At 49.5% G+C, this 15,351-nt stretch overlaps 1 protein-coding gene across 5 annotated transcripts in view; it reads right to left on the bottom strand.

Annotated features, from left to right (window-relative positions):
• LOC138526199 (cohesin subunit SA-2-like) overlaps positions 1-15,351 on the bottom strand; it is a 2,217,157-nt gene that overhangs the window by 873,949 nt on the left and 1,327,857 nt on the right. For all 5 annotated transcript variants that reach the window (XR_011283519.1, XR_011283520.1, XR_011283521.1 and 2 more), the window contains one exon: positions 12,191-12,264. Coding sequence is in view for 2 of the 5 variants with exons in the window: in XM_069636632.1 (XP_069492733.1) it covers positions 12,191-12,264 (74 nt within the window). In the remaining 3 variants the exon portion in view is untranslated. The remainder of the gene's footprint in view (positions 1-12,190; positions 12,265-15,351) is intronic.

Raw genomic sequence — 15,351 nt, 5'->3', positions numbered from 1 at the left:
TAGAAAAGTTAGTTCAAAGAGAAGAGAAGGACAAGCCCTCGGATTGGAGAAAGATTTCAAACACTTTCACCGCGGCTGAGCGAACGCACAACCGGATTTGCACAGTACCTTAACCGGAGAGGGGGCTGTAGCTGAGGCAGACGTTCCTGGTACTTCCTGCAGGCTCACAGTTCCAGAAGCGACTGTCGGACTGATCAGAAGTAGGAAGACTGGAGGGTCCTGCACTACCCAGGGAAGAAACTAGCAGCAGTGCCAAACAACGAATAAAAGGTGCGCTCCTAAAACCCAACAGGGTCCGACCTTCCTGGCTATCCGACCCACTGTAGCGCTGTACAGCGAATTTGACCAGAGGAGGGGTCCTGGCTTGTAGTTTGGGCAAACTGGTTGGTCCCACCAGCTCAAGGGAAGAAGTTTCCTCTAGGATCTTCTCTGTCGTTGGATTTGGTGATTCGGCCCTGCAGCAGGGCTTCACCGGGCGGTTCAGTCGTTGTAGGGGTCCTCTCCTTCCAGTTCCTCGTTGGTTCTTTCGTTCCAGTGGCGACTCTGCTCTTCCAGTCCCAGAAACCTGCTTTTTATGCAGTTTTCCTCCATTCATACAGCCTGGCTGTCAATCACACAACAGGGTGGCTGGCCTGGCAAGGCCAGTCCCCTTAGCCAATCAGACAAGAGTGCAACTTGGGTTACCAAGGGAACCCATGGAAGGGGTCCTAAGAGCCCTCCCTCACATCCTGACTACCTAGACTATCAGGCGCCTTAAGGAGGGCTTCTGTGCAGAAGCCTGCGAAAAGACAGCGAACAAAGGAGTCATCCCCGGTTTGGCGTGCAGAGAAAAACGCTAAACCCAGCCGGAGCCAAAATAAAACATATATGGTCAAGCGGGTTTTATGTTCGAGGCTAATATAATAGCCTAAAACATTACCACGTTTTTATAAGATAATGGCGGTAGAAAAGTTAGGGTAGATACCACTGCCACCAGCCAAGTCTTCATGTTAAGGGAGCGAAACAAGGCTCCAAGAGGCACAAACAAAAAGGGGTAAGAGTTAACCCTTTCCAATACTCCATGTAAGATGGGGTGTACTGGGTCTGTGGTTTAAAGTGACTATATAAAGTTAATGGAAACTTTACCTGTGTCTGGGGGACAGTAGTCAGCCCTAGAAAAATTGAGTCAGTGGGAAGTCTCAAAGACAACCCTCTGTCACTGCACTGAAGGTGCTGTGTAACACACACAAAAAGTGGTGCACATAGAGTAGTTGAGGCTCCAGTGACCAAGATCACACATAAAGAAGATATACACATAGCAAAACACATGTAAGAGTGGGAAAAAAGGCTCACACTCTTATCAGGTGAAAAAAAATAAATCCTAGAAATCTAGCAAAGCTGCTGGGGGACTCTTTAGGTAAGGGAAATAAACCATTTATCAGAATTCCCCCTAACACCTCCCGCAGTTGTTTTACTTATTTCAGGCAATACCCCCAAGAGGTGCCAGTAAGCCTATTCAGGGAATTAAAAACCCTGACTAGTGAATTCATATGGGAAGGGAAAAGGGCGAGGGTTAGCAGATACCTATTGATGGCACCCAAACGGGAGGGGGGACTGGCATTACCGAATGTCCAACAATACTATGAACCCGCGCAACAGAGAATAATTAGGGAATGGCTCCAGGAAGGGGAAATAGGACAAAAGCAGTGGGTTAAAATGGACAGGGCAGTTACGCATCACAACCTGGCGGAAGTCCTGTGGTTACCGAAACACAGCAGGCCAACACACCTATACAAGAGCTCTGTAACCAAACTAGTAGCGGACAATTGGGACAAGCCAGTGAGAACCAAGGGGATAACAACATTTCCGCCTCCTTTCATGCCCATCTTCAATAATGGGGACTTCACACCAGGGATGGAGAAGGGGGCATTCACACAGTGGCAGAGCGGGGGATGTAAGAGGCTGGGAGACATGTTCAGAGGGGGGGAAATATTATCTTTTGTGGACTGTGAAAGGCAATTCGGGGTGAAGGAGGGGGAAAGACTCCGGTACGCGCAGTTAAGACACTGGGTACTGAACCCTAGGAACAATGGAGCGACAAATAGGGATGCAACGCGATTCAAAAAATTCCTCCTATCAAACAATGGGTCCAAGGGGTTAATCTCAAACTTATACAAGATACTTGACGGCACAACAGATAGGCAGCAGTGGCCCTATATGAGGAGATGGGAGGAAATAATGAGTAGAGAGATAGGTAGGGAGGAGTGGGAAAGGTTGTGGAGAAAGATCCCCAAACTGGCCAGGGCATACCAGTTGCAAGAAGCATGGTACAGGATTCTCTTAGGCTGGCATTACACACCGGCCCGACTACACGGGATATTCCCGGGATCCTCAGGGGACTGTTGGAGGGGCTTTGGGATGATAGTCATGGCAGAACACATTTGGTGGGGATGCCCGAAAATTGCGCCATTCTGGCAAGGAGTTCAGAGGGCACAAGAGCAGGCCTTCGGCTTAGGGGAGGCACGTCCTCCGGAGCAAATTCTGCTGGGGATGAGGGAAGGTGCCGCACGGGGGGAACCTAGAGCACGAGAGAAAGCAAGGGTATTCCTGACACTAGTTGCTATGATGTTGATAGCGCAGAGATGGAAAAGCACGGAGATATCCAGAATGCAGAACTGGCTGCAAATGATATGGGAAATCATTGCTCTCAAGTGGGCGACATATGCTATGAATGACAGTATCCACAACTTCGCAAACAACTGGGGAGAAATTCTGGCTTTCCTTAAGGATGACTTTTGGGTGATCTGATGCACGCAACGTTTAAAACTGTTGGATTTGCAATGAACTTTGGTGACCGGTACATGGAAGTAATGGGCTGGAAGCTGAGCAGATATGCCTCATTGGGGGGGCAGGGGGGGTCTTATATTGTTGTAAATTCAATAAAAAGAGTTTTTTAAAAAAAAGTTACGACTGTTAACTCATTTCGCAGGGTTGATTAATTTCAACGGTGAAGCCATAGGCTGAATTGTAAAGTCTATGAGAAAGTGGTCTGACCATATACATGGGCTGATCTGATTGATATCTACTTCGAGAATGGGAGGATGGTAGCACCGGCACCGTTCATAACGGTGCCAGTGCTACAGTGAAGTCTGCGATGTCCAGGTTATTGATGCGCCAGCGGTTTAGCTCCCCTAAAAACAGCATTGCAGAGTTTGGGCTGGAGAGACCACTTAGAAGCAGCGTGATTTTCTCGTTAAAATCTGGCATGAGAGAGGTGGCCTACAGATAAAAAAAAAGGTGATACAACTGTGGAAAGATGGTGTCATTTTAACCAAGAGGATCTTGCATCCTTGACAAGAGCAAAAGGAAGAAAAAAGCTCTAAGTTGGACTTTGCAATGACTGATTGGCAGAAGATATTAAAGCCTGTGGGAACAGCATAGTCTATCATTCGCTGCTGGTGTCAGAGATCCAGATTTCCTTAAGACATAGGCTATCTAGGTTGTTGTCAACAACAAGGTCATGGATATCTAGGGCGTGACTGTTAAGGGATCGAGTGTTAAGAAGGGCAATTTTTAGGTTTCTCTTGGTGCTAGCGGGGGGAGGTCGAATTCCCTCTGTGGTTTCCCTGGGTTATTTCTCCTACTGTTATGCCGGGAGGGGTAACTTCTTGTTTAGGCTTGGCGAGCGGTGGTCCCATGTCTATGTCAGCTGCACAAGCGGAGAGGCCATCAGGTTCTTTTGTGAGAGGTGGCCCCTGAAAGCTGGACAGAACCGGGGCATGGAGAGTCAGAGAAGGGTCAGAGGAAAAAAGTGGATGGCTTTCTTACTACTGCCCCGGAGGCGTCCTGAAACAAATGCGTCGGAAATCTTGGGAGACCCACGCGAATTGCCATTTTCCAATTGAAAGTTATTCAGGGCATGAAGTTTAGTTGTTTTGAGTTTGTTGATGAGGGCAAGGCGGTTAGCTCGCAAAAGAACTAACAACAGAGATTGTTTAAGGGGGAAAACCTGTATTGCACAAGAGTTGCAATAGATGAAGAAGATAAAAAGAAAATAGGGAGGTTACCTGTAGATCTAAGGGTGAGGTTCCATACGCCAATGCACGTCAATGACCGGCGAAGACCGGCTAGTCCCAGGTGCGCCGGCGCATGTGCGCCTGGTTGCCCAAGATGTAATGTGCTGGGGCAGCTGGGAACTGTAGTTCCCATTCAATGCTGCTGGGCTAATGTAGCTCAATAGCCCTAAAGCTGCTTCAAAAGCAAGTACTAACTTACATGCAGCCTGAAATATATTTCGAATGTTCAACTCAAACATCAGAAATTGACAGGCAGGGCATTAGCTGCAACGAGTAGACAAACCGGCACGGTTGTCATTCGCAGTCATGCACATCGCCGTGACTGGCGATTACTTCCGCGTTGGAGTTTGAGGAGCCACAGAGGAAGGGTGCTTTAGTCCCTTCTTTGTGTTCTCTGCCGCCTGCTCCGAGCACGGTACGCAATGCTGCCGGGAGTATTTAAGACCCTGCCTCCCGGCAGGACGTTGCGTTGCAACCCCCACTGTTTTGTTTATCTCTCGACTTTGGGTCCCTCGCTAGTCCTCTGCTCCCTGCCTTGGATTTCCAGAGGATTTTTTCTTCGTGTTTTACTTTTGGTGTTCCCGTCCTCGGAACACGGCTCTTTTCGTCTATTCATTTTCTCCGCCGCTTACCTGAGCAGCGCTTGCTGTGGCTTTTTCCTCCAGCGGTCTCTCTCTCTCTCTCTCGCTCTCTCTCTCTCTCTCTCTCTCTCTCTCTCTCCCCGTCTCCCTCTTGCTCCTTCACTTATATTCTCTCGCTCTCTTCCACTTATCTTCATTTTTCCTCGTTCTACTGGGCCAGGCAGTTTGTGGTCATACTTCCGTGCTTCCCTGAAGACCCTTTCGGAAGAGTTTGCTACTTCCGCAGCCTCCTGTTGCTGCCTTCTCCGTCAGCTCGTACGGCCTGGTGATACCATTGGACTTGGACGTATTGAGGGCTACTACCTCAGTGTTGGAGATCCCCTATTGCTTTACCACCTAATGAACCACCGGCCACCTGTCAAGAGTCTTGGCACCTCTGATCAGGGTTTTTTTTCCCTTACGGGTTTTTCCCTGCATTTCTGGCTTGATTCCGGAAGGAAGGTCCCGGTGCCGCTGTTTCTTACCCAGCGGTCACTGTGGCTTCACTCCGTGACAAGCACACGCACCTTAAAAAGGAGAGACACTACCTGGCACGTCGAGGCCTTCAAGAGACCATCGACTCGGAAGACTCAGCTGAGGAGAGTGTGTGCACAGGGGAAGAAAAGCCAAGGGTACTTTACAAGTCACAACGGTTCACTCTACACACTCAAAAGCAATCAATGAATGAAAAGCAGGAAACAGCCGTATATAGGCCAAGACTGGCAATTCCCAGGTGCGCCAGCGCAAGTGCGCCTGGTAGCTCAAGATGTAATGTGATGGGGCAGCTGGGAAGAACAAGTTACTTTCTTACCTGCTAACGTTCTTTCGATGGGATGTTCCTCCAATGTATTCCACATCTATGACAGGTCATCACCACAGCTGTGCTGCTTCGGAAAAGATTTCGGTGTCGGAGTCCTACGTCGATACGCTGTCCCTCGAGGGCCTCCCTCGAGGCGACATCACCGGATGTTATAAGTAGGACGCACGACGCCTGTAGCCTCAGTTGTAGTTTTTTCCCCAGAACGTGTGGCACCAATCTTCTGCCAGTATGACCACAGAAAGCCTTGCGGAAACGTAAGCTGCAATTGCATAAGAAATTCTGTAGAGGGGCAGGCTGGGAGGGTGCGATGAGGAATACATCGGAAGAACATCCAATCGAAAGAACGTTACCAGGTAAGAAAGTAACTTGTTCTTCAAAGGGATTGTGTCCTCCGACGTGCTCCACATCTATGACAGACTCCCAAAGCAGTACCAACGTATGGAGGTGGGAAAAGAATTTAGAATTTTAGAATGCCCAATTACATTGCAGAATAGAGGACCCCCTTGCCAAAGGCCAAATCTTGCCATGGATAGAATCCAGGGAGTAGTGTTTTACAAAGGTATGGACAGAGACCCATGTGGCTGCTTCACAAATGTCCCGAATGGGAACACCCCTCTGCAGAGCAGTAGAGGCAGCCACACCCCTAGTAGAATGGGCCCGTAAACCCACCGGGGGTCCTTACCCACCAAATGGTAACATTCAGAGATTGTCAAGATAATCCATCTGGACAAGGTCTGCTTAGTAAAAGCTTGACCCAAACGCCTTCCAGCGTATCCTACAAAGAGCTGATCGTCCACTCTGACCCGGGACATGTGTGAGATGTAGAAACTTAAAGCTCTCCTAGGATCCAACCTATGAAGCCTCTCGTCTTCCTTACCAGGATGCGGAGGAGGATAGAACGCCGGAAGAATGACCTTCTGGCTCAAATGAAATTCCGACACAACCTTCAGAAGAAAAGAAGGACGGACCCTAAGGACAAACCTGTCCTTATGGAACACCGTGAAAGGTGGCTTGGCAGATAGTGCCTGCAACTAACTTACTCTGCGAGCGGAAGTAACCGCAACCAAAAATACAGTTTTAAAGGTCAACAGTCTCAAAGGACAAGAATGTAAGTGCTCCAACGGAGCTCCCATTAGGAATTTCAGAACTAAGTTCAAATCCCAACCAGGCACCTGGAAAGGTGACAGTGGGACCACATTAGTTAGCCCTTTCAGAAACTGAGAAATCAAAAGAATCTTAAAATAAGAACACTCCTCAGACGAGCACTTAAATATGGACAGGGCCGCCAGGTACCCCTTAATGGTACCCACTTGCAGGCCCTTGTGGGCTAACGAAAGCAAAAAAGACAGAACCACAGGAATGGCACATGAAAAAGGATCCACATTCTTTACCCTGCACCAGTCGCAGAACTTTCTCCAACGGCAACGGTACAGTGACTTTGTTAGAGACCTTCTGGCCGAAAGCAACACCTCCATCACGTCTTCAGGGAGGTTCTCAACCTTTCAGAAACCAAGCATGAAGGTTGAGAGACTCTGGATGGTGAACCCGACCCCCCTCCCGTGAGAGCAGATCGTCTCGGTAGGGAAGATGGCGTGGAGGGCAGACGGACATGTTGAGAAGGTCCGGGTACCACGCTCTCCTGGCCCATGCCGGAGCAATGAGGATCATTCGGGAACCGGACCTCTGTAACCTCTGCAGCACTTGCGGAATGACGGGGACTGGAGGAAACGCGAACAGCAGTGGGCAGGAGCACTCCACTACGATCGCGTCCCCTAAGGCTCCTTTTGGAGGAAATTCCCGTGAGCAGAATCTTTTGCACTTCCGGTTCACACTGGTGGCTAAGAGATCCACTTGTGGGGTCCCCCAAAGGGCGAAGATCTCCAAGAGAACTTCCTGAGCCAGCTCCCACTCGTGAGAGACCGTGCTCTGCCTGCTCAGAGCGTCCGCCGCCTCGTTTTCGTCTCCGGCCAGATGAACTGCCGAAATCGAAATTTCCTGCTGAATGGCCCAGAACCAGAGCTGCATCGCCTCTCTGCACAGTGGGAGAGACCCGAGACCCTGCCCCCACCCCCTTTTTGTTGAGGTAGTGCATGGCCACTGTATTGTGTGTCAGAATCAGGACTTTCTTCCCCCACACAGATGGCAGAAAAGCCTTCAGAGCTAGCTTGATGGTCCTCAGCTCCAACAGATTGATATGGAGTCTGGACTCCGACAGAGACCAACGACCGCTGACTGTCAACTCGTTGGCATGAGCTCCCCATCCCCTGAGGGATTCGTCCGTCACGGTCGTTACCTCCGGCCAGGGTAGCCAAAATGGAGCCTGCTTCATCAGATTGCCTTTGACAGAAGATCCTGGGCGACCGAGGGCCGCACCTGAAAGGGATCTGACATCCTGCCGGAGGACTGCGACCACTGCATCTTGAGAGCCCATTGCAGAGAACTCATCCGCAACCTGGCCTCTGGCACCAGTAGAATGCAGGATGCCATGAGGCCGAGCAACCACGAGAACTCGAATGCCAGGAGACTCTGGGCACGTTGAAACTTGTCCACCATCTGCAGAATGTGATGAGCCCTCACCTGGGGAGGCGAACACTGCCCTAGGGATGTGTCGAGCACTGCTCCGATGTACTGGAGCCGCTGGGTAGGTGTCAAGTGGGACTTCTTTAAGTTGAGAGAGAAGCCCAGCCTGTGAAGGGAGTGGCAGGTGACTGACAGATGATCCAGGACTTGCTCGGGAAAGTGCGCCCTGATCAACCAATCGTCCAGGTAGGGGTCGACGTGAATCCCCCCTTTCCTGAGATACGCTGCCACCACCACCATGAGCTTGGTGAAGACCCTCGGGGCGGAGGTCAATCCGAACGGCAGGACCTGAAACTGAAAATGCGAGTCGCCAACTGCGAACCTCAGGTACTTCCTGTGCTTGGGATGAATCAGCACATGAAAGTAAGCATCCTTGAGGTCGAGAGACACCAACCAGTACTGAAGTTGAAGGGCCTGGAGGACTTGAGAGAGAGTAACCATCTTGAACTTGTCCTTCCTTGTTCAAACAACGCAAGTCCATGATGGGTCTCAATCCGCTGTCTTTTTTCGGGATCAAAAAATATGGGGAATACCATCCCTTGTTCCTCTCCGCTACAGGCACCAGTTCTATGGTGCCTTTCTCCAGCAGGGATTTGATTTCCTGCGGAGGAGCGGATCCGGACTCTTCAAAGAGAGCTTCCCTGGTGGATTGTCGTGAGGCCTCTGCCGGAAAGGAAGACAGTAGCCGTAGGCTATGATCTCCAGAACCCACACATCTGAATTAATGGCACGGCATTCTACAAGATGCTGCGCCAGCCTTCCCCCAACCAGCGAACCATGGGACATGGCCTCATGATTGAGCTGAAGCGGCTATGGCAGTGCCTGAGGGCAAAGAGGCAACTGCCCGAGCAGCTTTGGCACCTCGAGTACCCTGTTTTCCACCTCTGGTACTCCTACATTGGCCCCTTTGACTGGCAGCTCCCCTCGATCTACCAAAGGACGAGTAGTATCAAAAGGAACCTCCTCTCCATTGATGTGCCCTAGGACGAAAAGGCGGAGGTTGACGAACTGCAGCACTCAACGACTTCGCTGCAGCTTTGGAGGTCTTCAACCTCTCAAGGCTCTCGTCAGACTTGCTGCCAAAAAGATGGTCACCATCAAAGGGCATGTTGAGAAGCCGGGACTGTACATCAGGAGCAAACCCCGACTTCCGCAACCACGCAAACCTGCGCATCACGGTGCTCGCCGGCATGGACCGGCTGACACAGTCTGCCACGTCCAGACCCGACTGAACGGATTCACACATGGAATCCTTGCCATCCTGAAAGAGGACAAGAAAGCCATTCCATTCCTTCCCTTCGGGAATATGTTTTGCCGCCAAAGATACACAATTCCACAACGTGTGAGTGAATCTAGCCAAGGCACAAACGGAGTTGGCTGTCTTTAAAGCCATACCCCCAGATGAAAATACTTTCTTCGCCCAACTGTCGAAGCGCTTGTCGTCCCTATCAGGAGGGATGGTAGGGTACGCCGCCTGCTTCGCTGGGGCCGTAGCAGCCTGCACCACCAAACTCTCCAGAGTGGGGTGCAAAACAAGTAGCCGGGGTCGCCACTGGCTGGACGGTATTTTTTCGGCAATGACTTATTCACTGCCGGGAGACTCTCCGGAGCAGTCCAAGCTGCCGCCACCATTCTTCATAAGGCCATATGAAATGGCAGCACCGGGTCAGTGGGTGGACCTTGGTCCAAAATATCTGTCAGGTCATCCTGCAGAAAATCCACAGGTGTAGCAGACCAGCCCAAGTACTCCGTCACCCTCGACATGAGGCGCCTGTACGAAGACTCGGCGTGTGTACCAGGCTCAGGCCTGCCAAATTCAACTTCCGGGGAGGTGTCCAGACCACTGTCGCCATGCAAGGATTGACACAGGTCTTCCATCTGGCTATGACCAGACAACAGTTCGTCAGGAACCTCAGGAGGGACAAACCTTCCACATCTGACCCTTCATCCACCTCTGAGATATAATCCAAAGGCCGGAATAAATCCCTGGATGAGGGCACAGAAAAAGGTTCAAACACAGGCCGCACCAATTTACTCAGGGCCTTCCTCAGGGTTTCCACCGGTCTTCGGGGCACCTCCGATAAAGCCTCCTCAAAAGGCGTTGAGGGCGTCGACGGAATCAGCGTCGACGTCGATCGAGGCGCCGACGGCTTCGACAACGGCGACAGCCTCGGTGCCGACGGCATCGATGACTTCCTCGGAGCCGGAGCCTCGAGAGAGCCCCTCGACAGACATGGCGCCGATGGCGTTGATGCCTTCTTAGAAGGCCTCACAGCCTCCAACGGTCTCGAGGGCGTCGAAGACAGGGACCTGGAGCGGGCATGGCTAGAGCGATCTACCTTGTCCGATCGAGACCTCAATGGCTCCCGATGATCGTGCCGCCCGCCGAGCCCGAAGGCGTGCGAGCGATGGCCCTAGCGTGTTCCTTGCCGGCTTCTCTCAAAGGCGCAGACGGAACAGAGCCCTGCGATTCAATAATCGCCATCATCTCCTTGCGGAATGCGTCCTATTCCGCCGGAGATGAATGCTTGTTGGGACAAGCTACCCGCCACCTGGGCGACTGGTGACAGTGCTTCCGAGAGTGCCTAGAAAAGGCAGAGGAATGGCGGGAACCACTCTGGGACCGAGACCCCCTGGACTTACGCCGACGCAGGGAGTCGCCCTTCGAATCGTCGGTCGAAACTTTCGGGGTTTGGAAACCCTACCTATAGTCAACTTCTTCTTACGCTCCCGCAAGGACTTCGACGTCAAAGACTGGCATTCATCACAGTCATCTGTGGCGTGGTCCTCACGGAGGCACCAAAGGCACCAGAGGCAGACGTTGTGCGGGTCCGACAGCGACATCTTGGAACCGCAGTCCCGACACTTCTTGAAGCCCGACCGCGGGGTAGAAGAAGACAAAGACATGATACTTCACAAACAACCAAGTTCGAAGAACCAATTCAATCAGGAGAAGAAACGAGGCGCGCCGAGATTCCGAAGCGAACACGTTTGCGGAAAAAACGGAACTGAGGCTACGGGTGTTGTGCGTCCTACTTGTAACATCCAGTGACGTTAGCTCGACGGAGGCCCCCGAGGGACAGCGTATCGACATCATCGACGTAGGACTCCGAACATTTTTCCCAAGCAGCACAGTTGTGGTGATTACCTGTCATAGATGTGGAAAACGTTGGTGGACACAATGCCATCGAACTGTAGTTCCCGTTCAATGCTGCTGTGAACTTGCATGCAGCCTGAAATATATTTTTATTGTTCAACTCAAACAAACAGCAGAAAATGACAGGCAGCGTATTAGCTGAAATGAGTAAACAAACAGGCACGGTTCACTCTACACACTCAGGTTGGTCTTCAATAGGAGAAGGGGGATACTATGTCTCGCTTGTGAGTACACCACTCCCAATCACCAAGGACCCTCCACCCAGATGATCCTCCCTCGCTTCTCCATACCCAGGGTTGGGATCCAAGAGCAATGGCCTTCCCTGGCCACCTGAGTAGAGGATCCAAGCGGAGTAGGAGTGAGAATACTGTCAAGTTTCTCACACAACACAAATCTACTTCTTTTGCCTGTATTCCCACATCTCCTGTCAGAGCTCCTGAAATTGAGGGCCCTTAGAATATCCCCTCCACGCACATACACACACCCACACACACGCATCAGTAGTGAATGTTATTTTATTATCATTTCAACTCTTGACATTTATCCTTCACAGATGTGTAAAGCTGAGTTACAGTCACTCAGAATAACAAGAAAATAAGAGTCTGTTTGAGCCATTAGCACAGCTATTAGAAATAATGTTTTACTTTTGGCCCATACTGGGGATACAAGCCACCTGTATGAGAAACAAATATTGGTATAGCAGCTTAATTTGTGCTTGGCACCTTTTTAATTGTATATAAGGTGTAAATCAATCAACTTGAATTGAAACAGGAGAATTTAGTGCATTTGTTTATGAATTGGTTTCATGGGTCATGAATCCGAAATGAACAAAATTATGATGATATACTTTTAAAAGCTATGATATTATTAGCTAACATATATAAAACACAGTTTACAGGATGGTGCTTTTTGTTGAAAATGAGAGCAAGGGAGTACCTAAAATGAAGACATATCTTACCCACAGAAAGCTGCTATTCTTCTCAATGTGCAGGAAAGTCTGCAAATATCGTCATCATCCATGCTCTGAAATTCCTAAAGCATAAAAGATGGAAAACAACTACATAAGTATGTTGGATGTCTACATTAGATGTTTAAAGTGTACAGTAACAAATTGCTCACAGGTACGTGCCAACTGTTCATCATTCGTTCACCAGTCCAGATTGCCTCTATTGATATTCTGTTGTCACCCTACTCAAGGACTTCAACGAACTAGCAATCCTATAAAGGGAGATTAAACAGTGCCTACATGCTCTTTTAAACTGTTAAGCCACAACGTATCATTAACCCTCTTGACAAGCATATATTGTATCTAAAGAAATATTACTTAAAAACTCTGGGCAGTATCACACCACCTCTGGGTACACAAAGACCATGGGCCTCATTACAAATCAGGCGGTCCGGAAATAACGGTGGCGGTAAACCCGCCGCCACCGTTGTTTCCGGACCGTCTGAACCTGACTTCTGCAGGCGGGAGGTGATATTCCCGCCAGGTTTGACCTGGCGGGTTTAACACCGCCCGCCTGCAGGCGGACGAGGAAACACCGGCAGCATCACGAGATGCTGCCGGTGTTTCCATGATCCCCATTCCCATTGAGTCCCAAAGGACTCAATGGGAATGGGGATTAACACCATTCCGCCTCCGTGTTTCCTGGGAAACCGGGGTTGTAATGCCCCGGTAATTCCGGGAATCACGGAGGCGGAATGGTAATACTAGTCCGGCGGTAACCAGGTAGTTTTACCACCACGGTTACCGCCGGACTCGTAATGAGGCCCCATGACTTCTCAAGAACGGCCACTTCGAACCCAAGGGCATATCTACCTATTGTCTTCATAGCATTTGCTGTAAGATGCAACATTTCAACCAATTAGTTTTTAAAGAAATCTAGTAATGCTTACCAGTTATATTGTTGTCACCTCTCTAACCACTCACTTTATTTTCGAAATTACACGGTTATGCAATCTCATTTGGAACAACTGTGTGTTAATCTTCATAATTGTTCAAATGGAGCAATGTTTGCTTCATTTGTCTTTACATTACAGCTTTTCTTATAATTGCTGCCTTTTAAGGAGTCTTACTTTTGCTGCCAAAGTCTGTTCAAGTGTTTCTCAAAGTTTCCATCACGTCTGGCTCAGCCACTTCTCTGGGTTCCCAGCACCTGTGATTGAAACAAGTTTGCTAATTCTCATTTTCTCTTGGTCAAGTACATGTTGGCTCTTCTGAGGTTGATGTGTTTTCCTCTGCACTACTCAGGTTCAGGCAATCTTCTTAGCACTTCTTAGGATCATGTGCTCTCCTAAGGACATCTCAGGTTCAGGCAGCCTTCTCAGACCCTCTCAAGTTCTTGTGCTTTCCTTGGTGCTTCACAGGCTGAAGCACTCATCATTGCCCCTCGGAATCTTATCCTCCTAAACCCTGATGATGACTCCTGCTGAGTTGTTCTACCCCCTGCTTGTAGGAGGTACTCTTTGTTCTCTATTGCGAACCTCAACAGGATAGGACACTTAAATGAATCCATTCTTCTTTCCTCCTGGTGGTTACAAGGTCACCAGAAGTATTATGACCTGCAGTTCTCATCTTGTTTCTCTTGTCATTTTCCTTATGCATCAAACTCCTCCCTAGGGTCTTCTGGAAGCGGTTAGCAAGACTGAACAAAGAATCCCTGTTGTATCCAAAAACCAACTCGGACCACGGACTGCCCTTGTCTGCTCACTTTGGTAGGCTCAAACACTCTGGTTCCTCAGGTAAGTCAGTGAGCATGGGCCTGCTTCATCACACTTCCCCACTGTCTAATATATAACCTAGAAACAATAATACTAGCAAAACCTGGATAGAAACATACAATTGTTGGAATTACTTCTCATTAAACCAGTCAAAAATAGTACAACATATCATGAGTTGTGTAAAAAGAGTCACACTCCATCTTACTCCAAAAGAAGGTATAGATAAATAAAGCGTATACGAAGAAAACTAGTAGACTAACATAATTGATTATGGGCAGATTTCATGAATGGTAATATATAACATCATGTCCCTGAAATACTAACTTTTTTGGTTTATAGTTTTTGCAATATTTCTGTAGAGTGAGTTTGGTGCAAGAATTTTCACAGAGCATGTTTTCTGTTATTTTTGAAGAATTATCAGCACAGTCTTTGATGATTCAAGCTGGGCAAGTGTCACCTTTCCAGCGTGATGGTTTGAGGCTCTTGATGATCTTGGTGACGTCCATGTCTAAGACAGGGTGGAAGTTGAACGGGGTGCTGGTGTGGGTCGGGAAGGGGCTGGGTGCTGTGGGCGATGGTGGTTTAGTTAGCATAACAATTTGCTTAGAGAGGATTTTTCCTCCTTTTAGGGTGTTGACCTTTCCAGTGAGGATGTCCCTGATGTTTTTCGCACCAGGTACCGTCTACTGTCAGGTCTGGCTGGGGGAGAGGTGCAAGTGGGTCTCTAGCTCCCAGAGATTAGTGAAAAGTTCCCGAGAGTTGGATGAGGCATTACTGATTCTGGAGTTGTAGCTGTTGGCTTTGGCAGCGTGGATGTCCCTTCTATAGGTTTTGGCAAGGGAGGAGAAGAGGGCCTTTGAGGCAGGGGAGGGATTTCTTTTCAAGCTAGCTCAGAGGCATGCTTATTGTCATCGACTTCAAGGAGTTCAGAAGTAAACCAAGCGTTTTTTATAGTGAAGGTTTGGCTTTCCCTAGTTTGGGAGGGGCAAGCGTGTTGACTGCTTGTGCAATAGATTGCTTGTAGAGGTCGACCAGTGCTGCTGGGTCTGTTACTGAGGATGGGGGGTGCGCTAGGGTGGCAAGTAGTGGTGCAAGGTTCGTAGGGTTGAGGCTTTTTGTGCACCGGGCCATGCACTCAGGTTTGGCAGCGTGAGCTGGTCTGGGGCATTCTGAATGGGGTATTTTGAAGGCAATGGTGTGATGGTCTGACCATGGGCAGGGGGAGGTGACTGTGGGAAGTGCAACAAATCTACCTATGGCCTAGCCCCTAGTGGGCGACCATGTATCAGTCTTAGACAATCCTAGACAATCTCCTAGGGGGGTGTGGATCACTAAGACCCCCCCTGCTCTTGTATCTCAGGGCCTTTGTGCACTGTGTTACTCCTAGATTACTCCTAT

The sequence above is a fragment of the Ambystoma mexicanum genome, chromosome 7p (assembly GCF_040938575.1).
Source record: "Ambystoma mexicanum isolate Mex_15411 chromosome 7p, UKY_AmexF1_1, whole genome shotgun sequence".
NCBI classification, from domain to species: Eukaryota; Metazoa; Chordata; class Amphibia; order Caudata; family Ambystomatidae; genus Ambystoma; species Ambystoma mexicanum.
The sequence above is the reverse complement of the archived record's forward strand: the minus strand, read 5'-3'. Positions and strand labels throughout refer to the sequence as shown.